General features: G+C 39.3%; 1 protein-coding gene across 1 annotated transcript in view; it reads right to left on the bottom strand.

Moving 5' to 3' along the window:
- Positions 1 to 277: 277 nt before the first annotated feature.
- The window catches only part of TMEM65 (transmembrane protein 65), a gene marked incomplete at its 5' end in the record, with an annotated part of 33253 nt that continues 21653 nt past the window's right edge, over positions 278 to 11877 (bottom strand). The window contains 6 exons of the mRNA XM_084280397.1: positions 278 to 4144; positions 5644 to 5749; positions 6279 to 6321; positions 7504 to 7558; positions 8949 to 9016; positions 11011 to 11055. Of these exons, the coding sequence (XP_084136523.1) occupies positions 4049 to 4144; positions 5644 to 5749; positions 6279 to 6321; positions 7504 to 7558; positions 8949 to 9016; positions 11011 to 11055 (413 nt within the window). The 3' untranslated portion in view covers positions 278 to 4048. The remainder of the gene's footprint in view (positions 4145 to 5643; positions 5750 to 6278; positions 6322 to 7503; positions 7559 to 8948; positions 9017 to 11010; positions 11056 to 11877) is intronic.

The following is an 11877-nucleotide window of genomic DNA, read 5'->3' as shown; positions in this document are numbered from 1 at the left end:
AGGGAGGTAATCTTCCAAAACAAACCAAATCCTTCCACATCTATCCTGTAGATAACTCAAAGCTTGGACTAACTCCTCCACCCTCCCTGCCCATACTATTTTGAGGCAACACTGGATGCCAAAGGTCCTGAACGCTAAGAGTAAAAGCCTTAACAAATATTAATTACTTTTAAAACAGCAACCTGAATTTCTCTTATGAGAGCATTAACTGCAGCTCAGAGTAGCTCTAACTGTTTACTTAATATTTTAGAATTCCAGAGGCATAGGACTCTCAGAGCAGGATGATAATTCCACAACACTTTATTGAGGTCTTCAGTTTATATACTGCCACTGTCAGCTTGGCTCTAGATGACGTAAAACATCAGACAGAAAAGGGAAACATGTTGGCTACAGGTGTGACAGGCTGTGAACAGTAACAAAGAGTTTTACTGCACAATGCAATCAGAACAGAGTAAAATAACAGCCAACCACTACAGGTTGCCAAACTGAGGTGAGACCATCCTTCCAGCACAGGCGTGTGTTACTCACAGCACTTCTTCATGCACAGACATCCATGAAGGGGACTGAGCAAGGAGTGAAAAACCAGTGAAGAACTTTCCAAGTCCAGGAAAGTTCAGAAAGGCTGGGTTTGCACACAAGAAACTCAGTTAACTCCAGAAGCTCAAGCACAAGTGGACTTATGACTAGTAGTAATCACAAGTGCCACCATTTACCATGCAAACATGTTAATTGTTTAAATTGCTCTCTTCTGAGCATGAAGACACAGGAGCACCACTCCATGGTGGTATCTCCTGTAACAGTGACAAAGGACCACCTGCTTGTAGCTGAAATAATAAATTCCTGGTTCATATAACTGAGGCTGAATACCCACAGGATATTATTAACATTTCCCCTCCAGCATCTGGTCTAATAAAGAAACACAGAACAGCTTTGCTGTAGTACAAAAGTTTACAGAAAGGTCAACAATTTAATTAAAGACAATACAAAATGTTGTCTGAATTAAAATAATTTATGCAAAAGTACACGAATGAGAAAATATTGGAGAGAAAATCTGGGTAACCATATTATCAGATGCATGTTCTTTGTCCCTAGAGACAACATACAGTCAAACATACATTTATATTTTCAGTTACAGTAGAAGACAGCATTTTAAAATAAACACAATTTCAGTTCTACCAGCCCTTTAACACAAAAAATTCCTATTAACACAGGACCAACTGATAAAATGAAATGGAGCAATACTGAAGCCTTTGAATAAGCCTGTAGTGTTTGGGTTTCATTTTATTGAGGAGAAAGAAGACAACAGAAAACAGAAGGGAGTGTTTTGTTACCACTCTGCATTCTCAGCAAAGTACAAAAAGTGCAATCAGAGCATCAGGGATTGTTTTCACCCACATAGGCCAGAAAAAACACACCCTCCTTGTGAGGAGACAGGGTACAGATCAGGCACAGGTACCTTCCACTGCACATCCCACAGTACCACATCCATCCCATAGGCAACGCAAGCTACCCCCACTCTACTCAGGGCAGGCAGTTTGGCTGCAACAAGGACTTTCCCTCAGCCTCCAAAGCCACTATGCCTCTCAAATTGTGATTTCTTTCTTCACATTCAAATACTGAAACCCCAACAAGTCACCTTTTTGATTACAGTATCAGACAACACTCTGAAACACCCAGGATTTCTTACCATGGGTCACATGCCCTCCACATTTTAGTGGTCAGCTAAACAGTTCAACCAGACAACACGATTCATCTCTTTGAAGCTATTTTAGTTCATTAATTCTTGATAAAAGCATTGGTTGTAGCACAGTAGCACATACAGCAACAAAGTGTTACATGCACAAGCTATTTAACAATAGTACACTGTCTTTCCTATTGCCATTGTAAAAAGAGCACTACCACGACAGCAACACAGCCTTCTGACTGTTCTCACGAGCTCTATGACATGATGAAGACAGTGTTCCAGCTGGTAGGATGGCAAGCACCACAGCTGGAATAGTGCAATGAAGATGCCCATATCGTAACAGGGAACAGTGGTGGAATTACTGTAAAAACAGCTACAAAAAGCTACACAAAATTGTTTTCATGTGTACTTCAGTTCAAAAAAAACAACCAAGTGGGAAATACAGCTTTTTATAGACACATACTAGAAACAAATGCACATGGAGAAGAAGAAAAATCAGAGTTTAAGGCAAGACAAATGTGAGGATGACTTAAAAAAAAAACAACAACCCTGATCACTGAAGTACTGTAAGGCAGCAGCAATCTGTTGGGAGAAGGGGACATAACTTTCTACCAGGATTGTTTTTTGTTGGGATTTGGGTTTTGGTTTTTTGAGTTTTCTTTGTTTGTTTGACAAAACTTCCAACTTGGAAAACACAAACCAAAACTCCTGTGCATTTGTGTTCCATGCCTGGCTGAGATTTCTTCCAGTTTTACAGTTTGGTCCAGAATCCCATGGTTTATTGTAGAAAACACAGGCCATGCCATTAGGACTGCTCACTGCAAGTCTGCTTTTCAAAAAACAGACAAACACTGTCACCTTCATTAAAGGTTGCTGTCAAAGCCTCAGTACTGCTGCTAAAGGGCTTCTAGACATGAGAACAGGCAAGTCAGATTTATGACCAAGAGATAAGCCACGAGCTCTGTAAGAAGGTACACACATTGCAGCAAAACTTTTCCTATAGCAAATAAGAGTCAGAGGACTTTATTTTTTAAAAAAACATTTCTTTCTAGGTTTCAGAAATTCTAACAATTCCATCAATAAAACTTCCAGAGTACCCTGGCCACGCCTCCCTTTTTAGTGTCTTTTCCAAATGGGACCAACAGGTATGAAACCCCCTCCTCCAGTCAACAGCTATCAGTTTAGCATTATGCTTTTGGCAAGTCAGATCCTGAAGTACTATGAATATTCAATAGTTGTAATCAATTTATTCATGACCATATAAACCAGCAGGTACATGTGACTGCACTGTCAGGTCTCTAACACACAAAGACTGCAAAAATAAAAGGCAAAAAAAGAAAAAAGGCCTCAAGTCTCCTGTTTTGGTTTGTTTTTACTAGTTGTCTCACAGCAAAAAAAATAAAATGTAGCAAAGAATTAAATACAAAGTTATAATCTGCAAATCAGGTCCTCTAATCCAGACTGATGGTACATTGTATTGTTCTAAGTGAACCACCCATTACAAACATGCAATGCCAGCTCTCATTCATACCCTGAAGCATTCCCTGGCCCTGTTCACATCTTATTTTAAGCAGAACAATTCAAAAAGAAGTTTGTGATACTGGAACAGTTTGGTCTTAATTCTTTAATATCAGACTCAAAAATGAGGAAGACAAATTTAAGGATCTCTCAAAGTCTCCAAATGCTGTTTACAAATGAAATAGAGGCATGAATATGAAAGTACAGGTGGTGTTAAAACACCACGAGAAAATGGACTTGCTGAAGAGCCCACACTGGAAACACTTACCTTGTCAAAGCATGAAAATTAGCAAGTTAGAAGACAATTTGAAGACACTTAGAATTGTGAAAAAAATGCAAACTAGAGTGTCACAGGTCACTGAGCTATCAGATCCATGGGCAACCAGTCCTCTTGCAAAGCGAGGGACTTCAAATCACTCACCACTGACCCCTATGTCTTAATCTGTATTGAAGGACCTGATGAACAGCAGTGGAATTTCTGTCATGCAATTACAACTGTTAAGCAACCAATATGCAACTCAAGAGTGATACTGTCATCCATGGCGGATTATTGAAGCAATAATCCATTCAAGAACAAGGTCAAAGGGGAAAGTGGTAAACATCAGTTGCCATAAGTGAAAACACTTCAAAAATTTACAATTAAATAAAAAGTTAGATGGTATCTTATAAAAAGAAGTACTGAACACAACAAAGCCACAATAAATTAGTGTTTCCATAAAACGACATGCTGAAGGTTTTGTTCCCAAGTCTATACATTTTTTACTGTCTGTTAATTCCTAAATATCGACAGCATAATTGAATAATTGAGGTACAGTAGTTTACATTTGTATATGTCTTGTAAAAAGGTTATTTTTTTTCTTCCAGTTTTTCTTCCTCATCGCCAAAGAACAACAAAGGAAACATTCCTAAAATGCAGCCAATGGTCACTCCAATAGCTTTACCCTGGAGAAAGGGAGGAAAAAATGAAGTTTCTCACTGAGCAGTGGTTACTCATTTCCTATGTAGTGTCAACACAACCAGGAAAACAGACCCTTTGTTCTAGTTTTCGGTTGGGAGCCACATTTTTCTTAGCATGCAGACTAGAAACACAATCTATGAGAGAGAGATAGATATGACAAGGTTAGAGACAGTGTGTGCTGTGATAAGAGACAATTATGAACAAGAGGAGGGGAATGACATACAAAGAGCTACACAGGTGGTAACTGTGGAGACAGATATTCAAAGGGTTAGTAAAATGGTCAAGAAGATAAGGAAGTTAAAAACCCATACACATTTTAGATGCTTTATAAATGTATCTGCTTGTGGTAATGTAAGTTTTTAAAGTCAGGAATGAGAAATTCCTTAAAAACATAATGGCTTGCAAAAGCACAAGGCAAAGACACACACTCCCCCCAAAAAAAGAAGAAAAAAGAAGCTTGGAAAACATTTCACAGCTGACCTAGATGTAAAAGTCAAGGGGAGAGGAAACAAGAGGCAATATCCCAACCACATCACCAGCAGCACATGGATAGTGTTGAGAAACTTGAGACAGCAGGTAATGAAAAAAAACGCTGGCATACAGGAAAAAATGCTCAGAGGTCTTCCCAGGAAAAAGCTGTGAATGACTGCAGTGCAATGACAGGCTTCTGCCACAGACTGCTTCTGCTGAGAAGACTTCATGTTGCAAGGACCAGAGGGCAGCCCACATGCCAGTTCCTCCCTGCTCAACACACTGATCTATCACTGTTAAAGGCAGATTTTCAACCCCTATTTTTTTCATGATCAAGTGTTACTTTCTCTTAAATCTGCAAAATTATTTTTCCCTGTGAAGGTTCTTTCTGGCAAAGTGAAATACCTGTTTCTTTACTCAGCTTCTTATAATCTTTGATTAAAGAGAATTAACATGCTCATTGCTGAAGTGGCACTGCTTCAAATGTTTAAGTGTTAATTAAGCAATCATCCTAAAAATGAATTTGCAAGACATTTTCAGTGTCCTGAAACTGTAAATCCAAGCAGTGACTAGTGCTCAAACACTGGAAGTTTCCACAGGAGAAAGCCAGTTTCATAACCAAGTTTATTACCAGAACATTAGAAATGAATACATACTAGCACAGGTATAGGAATAGCAAGCACTTGACAAAATGTATAGGAGGAAACTACTAAGGGGTCACAGTAGCCAGAGCTCAACCCAGGTATCTACATAGCATACATGAAGTCATTGCAGAGACTATGCATGTTATTAGTCCCTCATGACTTGCTGCATACAAAAAAACCACCCAAGCCCAAAACAATCCTTGTCTCACAGTCTCCCTGACATAGGCTCATAATTAAACCTCCAAGAAATGTGTAAAATGTTGGTGGTCGTTAAGTGTTTAATGGCAAAAGGACCAAGAAAGGATTTGCTGCATTCTGGCTTCACCAAAAAGCTCCACACAAACAGTGCCTACCTACAGGCTACTCACCAAGTGTGCACTGAGACGTGTTTGCCACATGTCAGCTTGTTTGGGTGTCAGATCAGGGATTGACAGACCCAGTCGTGAAGCTAAAGCTTCTACATAACCTGCAAGACTAGAAGAACAAGAAAACAAGAACAATTTTGGATCTGACAGCATCTTCTAGTGAGGCTTTTGAAATCTTTGAAGCACTGCACTTAATGAATAGCTTTTCCTTCAGCATACTGATAATGCCATCAGGAAGGACTTTTTCCCCCCCCATTTTGTCTTTTAATGAACTCACTTTTTATAGAAAAAGTTCTAATATTTCCGTAAAATCAAGCATTAGTTACAGAATACACTGTAAGCCTCAATCCTAACTTTATCACTTCAAATATGTAATACTACCATAGCAGGAGTTATTCTGTTTAAGAACTATGGCAGTGCAGTTTCAACTTTAACAAGAGCCACCTAATACTTAAACTTCCTCTTATCAAGGACAGAATACACTTCTACAGTCAAATAGTTGACCAAAGCAAAATTCAAAAACTAGGGAAAAAAAAATAAAGCCTCATCAGCAGTGCACATGTCTTAGTTCAGTAGTACCAACAGTATCTAGAAAGGACTGAAAAATAAAGATAGCATTAAAAGAAGTTCAGACATACCCCAGTCCAGCTAAATCTGAAACAAGGTTTCCCAAAGCAGCAGCTGGAGGGATGGAGAGAGAAGAAGAAGGGGGAAAAATGTAAAGTATTATTTTATTACCAACAGAACCAACCCGCTTCCAGCCCCTCCAAGTGCCCCTCACTCTTCTCAGCATATATTGCATACAAGACAAAGAAAGTTTATTTTAGAACATTTCTTCTGACTTTACTCCAGTTTGTACTAACAGCAGCTGACTAACACTAATAGGAAGTGCAACTGGTTCTCAACTTACACGAGGAAAGCTTGACAAATACAAAAAGACAACACTGACACCTGGAAATCAATATAACTCCATGTTTCCAACCCAAACAGCCATGCAGGGTTACCAGTCTCATGCAGCTAACGAGGGCCACCGAGCAAAGGCCTTCCAGTGCCCAAAGAGGCACCAAGTACTGGAAATAAAAGCATATGTAGCTTTGATAAACATTTCAACATAGCCATGTACTAAGTGAAGTTTAGGAATAAATACTGTATATACAATTGAATAAAGTTAAACAATTAAAATACTCTACTTCAGAGCAGATCTTACTGAGATCAGCTTGCTTGTGACTGTCTTGTACTGCAGAGGGCTGCATGTCTCCAAATGATTAATTTGTACTGGTAGATACGTTTTCCTGAAGCTATCTAGGTGCTTTCGAGCAATGCTAGACCTGCAGTTGGTGAATCCACGAGCAGTTTTCCCCCTCTGGCACTGCAGAGGCAGCAAACTGTTGAGCAGAGCTTATCAGTTGTGGCCCAGTGCAGGAGCAGGGTGGCTGTTTGGCCTTCCTACAGTATCACACGGTGACAGAGAAGCCACCAAGAGCACCGTCCAACATCGTAAATGGACACCAACATTGATCTTCACTTAGCACTGCAAGCAAACTTACAGATACATAGATTTACATAAATACCAGGCCCCAGGGAATTCAGACCAGTCCCATCACAGAAACACAAATACCCTTTAAGTGACACAGAATTTGAATGTTTAGATTAAAACCAACAAGCAGCACTGCAAAAGCTATTTGAACTGTAATTCCATTTCTGCAAATGGAATGTCCTTGCTTCAACCACAGGGTTTTTCTTTATTAGGAGAGGCAGCTGCAAGACTGAGGAACAGCTGTTTCCAGCCCTGTGGCCCACTTTCAGCCTAAAATACAGGCCCGTGCCATGTCACTCTACACATCCTGCATTTTTATTACTTGCCTGCCATAGTTGAAATTCCTAGGACAACTCCAATTGACAACTCTATTTGGGTTCCCTGAAAAATAAGAGTTCTCATTATTTGAGGGATATGGAGGTAAAATAAATGATGCTGATTCAACCAGGAAAAGCATTGCATGTTTATGTTAAAATTGGCAAGATAAATGGACACTTATCTTCTAGATCTGCACAGCTCCTACACCCACCCACCCCCCAATATTTACCCTTAGGACAAAAGCCTAATTCTGAAATACTTTTAATATTTTATACTGTTTCATAATGGCCACCTAATTGACAAAACCATAGCCCCTGTCTGTATATCACTTTCCTCACTGTAATTTTTAACCAAATGTACAGCTCTGAACACAAATTTCTACAAATACTGAGCAAACAAAACACAATGTTGTAGCTCCTGACTTTTTCAGCTGAAGGACAAAATCACATTGAACTCCAAAATGAAACAGCAGAATGTGGTCCAAAGATGAGACACAATGTGCAGGAATTGAAGCATATGTTCTAGGTGGATATATCTTTTTTCCTATGTTTTTTGGGACAGATTGCCTAAGTAGGCTGTGTAGTCTCTCGCCCCTGGATCTTCTCAAGTCCCACTGGATAAAACCACAAACTTGGTCTGACCATACCTGAGCCTGCACTGAACAGGAGGTTGGACTACAAACCCTGAGAAAGTCCCAAGCAGCAGCAACACTAGCCTGACCATAAAGGTCAGGCTTGGTGCTACTCTGAGCAACCTGATTTAGTTAAGATGCCCCTGCTTACTGCAGGGGGTTGGACTAGATGACCTTTAAAGGTCCCTTCCAACCTAACACACTAACATACTAAAACTAGAGACTCCCCCAGTCCCTTCCCACATGAATTATCCCATGATTAGTATCACACTGACAACGGTAATACTACACAAGGAACAGCATCTTTGGCCTTTATCCATCTTCCTGTTCCACCAGCCTATTTCATCTTCCAAACGAACAGGAAGATCTCTCAGGAGTGATACTCAGAAATGCCAGGCTACATTAGTACACATAAACATCAGCATTAACGTGCCTGCAACCCTCGGAACAATGGAATACATCAGGAAAAACCCTGAGACCTATTCATCAACACATCATAATCACATTCTCATCAGTCAGTACAAAAAACGTATTAACTACATGATCATAAATGTGTCTTGCAATACAAATTAGAAGCAAGGGAAAAAAGCAAGCTGCTAATTCAGTGAAATTAGTTACAATACTGGCCTTTAGATGGAACAATACTCCTCTGCATTCTGCAAAGGCTCAACAGAACGCAGATGTTTTCTTTAAGAAAAGAAAGTTTAAAATAGAAATTAGTGAGTTGATACAGGGGGAAGAGAGTGTCCCTGAAGTTCTCATTTACTGGTTGAATGATAAGGATCCTGTAGACTTGATTAAGTAATTAAATAATGAACTTACCGCGGCAATCATAATTGCGTTATCCAAGAATCCAAACCCTACAAAAGGTAATGCATTGTGGAAGAACACTAAAAGAAATAAGTAACAAAGAGAAAATAAGTATTTACAAGACAGTTCACTAGTTCACAGGAACAACTGAAATGTCAGTCTACCACTGCCTTAAAGAGATACAAAGATAACATACACGAAGATTCTTTCCTACTACTCCTATCAGTGGTCTGAGGGAGGCTTAGTAAAACCCTTAGCTACACATCAGTGTCACAAATGGCTTGCAAAGAACCTGTTAAACCAACTTACTCTTTGCAAGTACATGTATAATTCTGGATGGAAGCTCCTTTGCCTATCAGGGCACAAGAGAACTATTCAAAACTGCAAATTTTGATCCTTTTTACAGTCCTGATGCTGCAGTATCACTAAAGACTGAGAACAGTTCTCGCCACGTGCCCTGCATCCTTCTCTTGCTCTAAAGAAACCCCTTTTCTCTGCAAGTACCCCTCTATTCTTGTGCAAGAGCTCAATCTTCTTCACACATTCATAAAAATCCGTATTTTAGAGGAGTATTGCCTGGAGTCAGGCAATTTTTATCAAAACTCCTTCAACTACATCTGAAAACAGTAAGGTGGCTCTCACTAGGGTGTCATACAGCATTAAATATCTCACTGCTGAACCTAAAGTTCTGTACATGGAGTTTGCTTGGGCACTACGGTGAGGACAAGTTAGATTCCAAGCTGCTCCTCAATGCATTAAGTAGTCAAGTTCCATCTATTTTAATGCATTATTTTCCTTTTCATTCCTGAAACTTCCAGTAAGTCATATTCGAAAATATATTCTATTGCCTGATCCACTTCCTCTCAAGTTTCAGCTTGTAAACTTCTGATGGAGATGAGACCGAATTTGCACAGCGCTGCTTCCAACTGAGTCTCAAAGTGCAAGGATCCTAAGACTAAATACAGCATTGAGGAGAGGCTACTTAGCTAAAACAGAGCTTGAAATGTTAAAAAGATGTGACTTTCTAAATGCATCATCTATTTAGTTCTCCACACCCCCTTTAAATGGGAACAATAATTCCTACATTTTAAAAAACTTAGAGGTGCAAACGTAAGAGGAAAGAAAGAGGAATGCATGAAGCTCACAGTCATGTGAAGAGAAGCCAGTGTGACTACCTTTTAGATTTACTTCTGGCAGACAACATGAACCCACAATCATATAAAAAACAAAGCAACACAAGTGATTTTCCATGCTCAGGTACTACAACACGTATGGGCATCTGTAACTATTTGGAAGAACACACATAGCTTCCTAAATGCATGGGTGAAAGACTAAAGCACTAAACATATGCAATTTTCCAATTTTTAAGCCACCACAGGACAAAAATCCCAAAAAAGAAAAATAACAAAAAAGCAGAGAGATCTGCACAGTATTTTCAAAATGTGCATACCAAACTCTGGAGCAAGAAAAGGAGCTCAAATTATTACCAAAATTGACAGGATTTTGGAATCCGGGGAGTAAACAGAACTCCAGGGACCAAGAAAAAAAAAGTGTAGATACTTAGAATAGGAAAATGCTCAGCTAAATACATCTGCTCACTGAGAGACCATAAAACCACAAAAATACAATGAATACAACAGAATTTGAATTAATTGGTATTTTAAATAATACCAGATCTATTTCAAATTTCTCTGCAACTTTATCCCACTTCTCAGTCCACTTAAAAATACACATGACAAGCAGAAAGCTGGTAGTTTAAGCTTAAATATGAGAACCCCCACAAGGTACTGCAGCATCAACACTGCTTGGCTTAGAAAAGCAGTGTTTGCTGATGGCTTTGCACAGCACGCTCTCATTTGGGCTTTCTGTCCTACTTTCCCTACGTGGTGCACATTCTCCAGCTGAGGTGTTATGAAATAAAGATGACACGGTGACTGCTGGTGCTCGTTTTGGGTTTGTTACTCCATACGACAGGGATGAGGACAGACCAGCACTTGCAGGAGAAAGATGAGGCGGTTCCAAAAAAGAGACTGCACAAATACTGAACCACATTCAACAATCATTCTTCTTTTACCATGTTTCAGTTGTCCTGGAGATGGTGGTGCAACCTCCAACTTCTCTAGAGAAGTCAAAATGAAATGAGAAAGTTAGCTAGCTCATCACAAATCCAGTTCATTATAATATAATGTTTTTACCAAATTACTAGTAGGCAAAAAATTTACATGAACAGCTTTAAAATGTGAAGGAAAAGGCTTCACATCCACATTTTTATTACTTAAAAAAATATTAAAAGCCAAAGTCTTAGAATGCTTTTACCAGATTAGACTAGTATAAGTGATTATGCAAAAGTAACAGCACACATTAGAAGCACTCTGATAGCCATCTTTATTACAGCAAATTAGAAAAACACACTGAAATGAGAAAAAAAACCCAAACCATTAGAGAACTGTATTTCATTATTTGTTTTTAGAGGTATTCTAAGCATGCAGCAGACAACCTTCTTTCCTCCAGAGACAGTCTGCAAACCCATCCCCCTACAATTTCTGTTCCAGCAGAAGACTTTTTTTTTAACTAGCCAGCATGAAAAGAAAAATAACTATGATGGAATTAGAGACCATTGACTTCAGTAGCAGCAGATGACATTTGGTGCATGTTTCAGGTATCCTGGCATCAAACTATTAAGGGCTTGGAAGGACAAGGATGCCACTCCTGACCCTGACTCTACAGGAAGCTAAGGCAGTCAATAGGCACGATGTACACAGCAGCAAGAGCTAACCACTTCATGGGGGCAAGGGAAAGAATACAAACTAGTACTTTAGGTTTGGTTGGGGTTGTGTGTGGAGGTGGTTTTTGTTTGGGTTTTGGAGTTTTTTTTATGTGGATTTGGAGCCCAAAACCCCTTTCTAAAGCAGAAAAAAGAAGTTGCTCGAATATCTTCTAG

The sequence above is a fragment of the Gallinula chloropus genome, assembly GCF_964237585.1.
Source record: "Gallinula chloropus genome assembly, chromosome: 2".
NCBI lineage: Eukaryota > Metazoa > Chordata > Aves > Gruiformes > Rallidae > Gallinula > Gallinula chloropus.
Note: the sequence above shows the minus strand (reverse complement) of the source record. Positions and strands in the feature narration are given on the sequence as shown.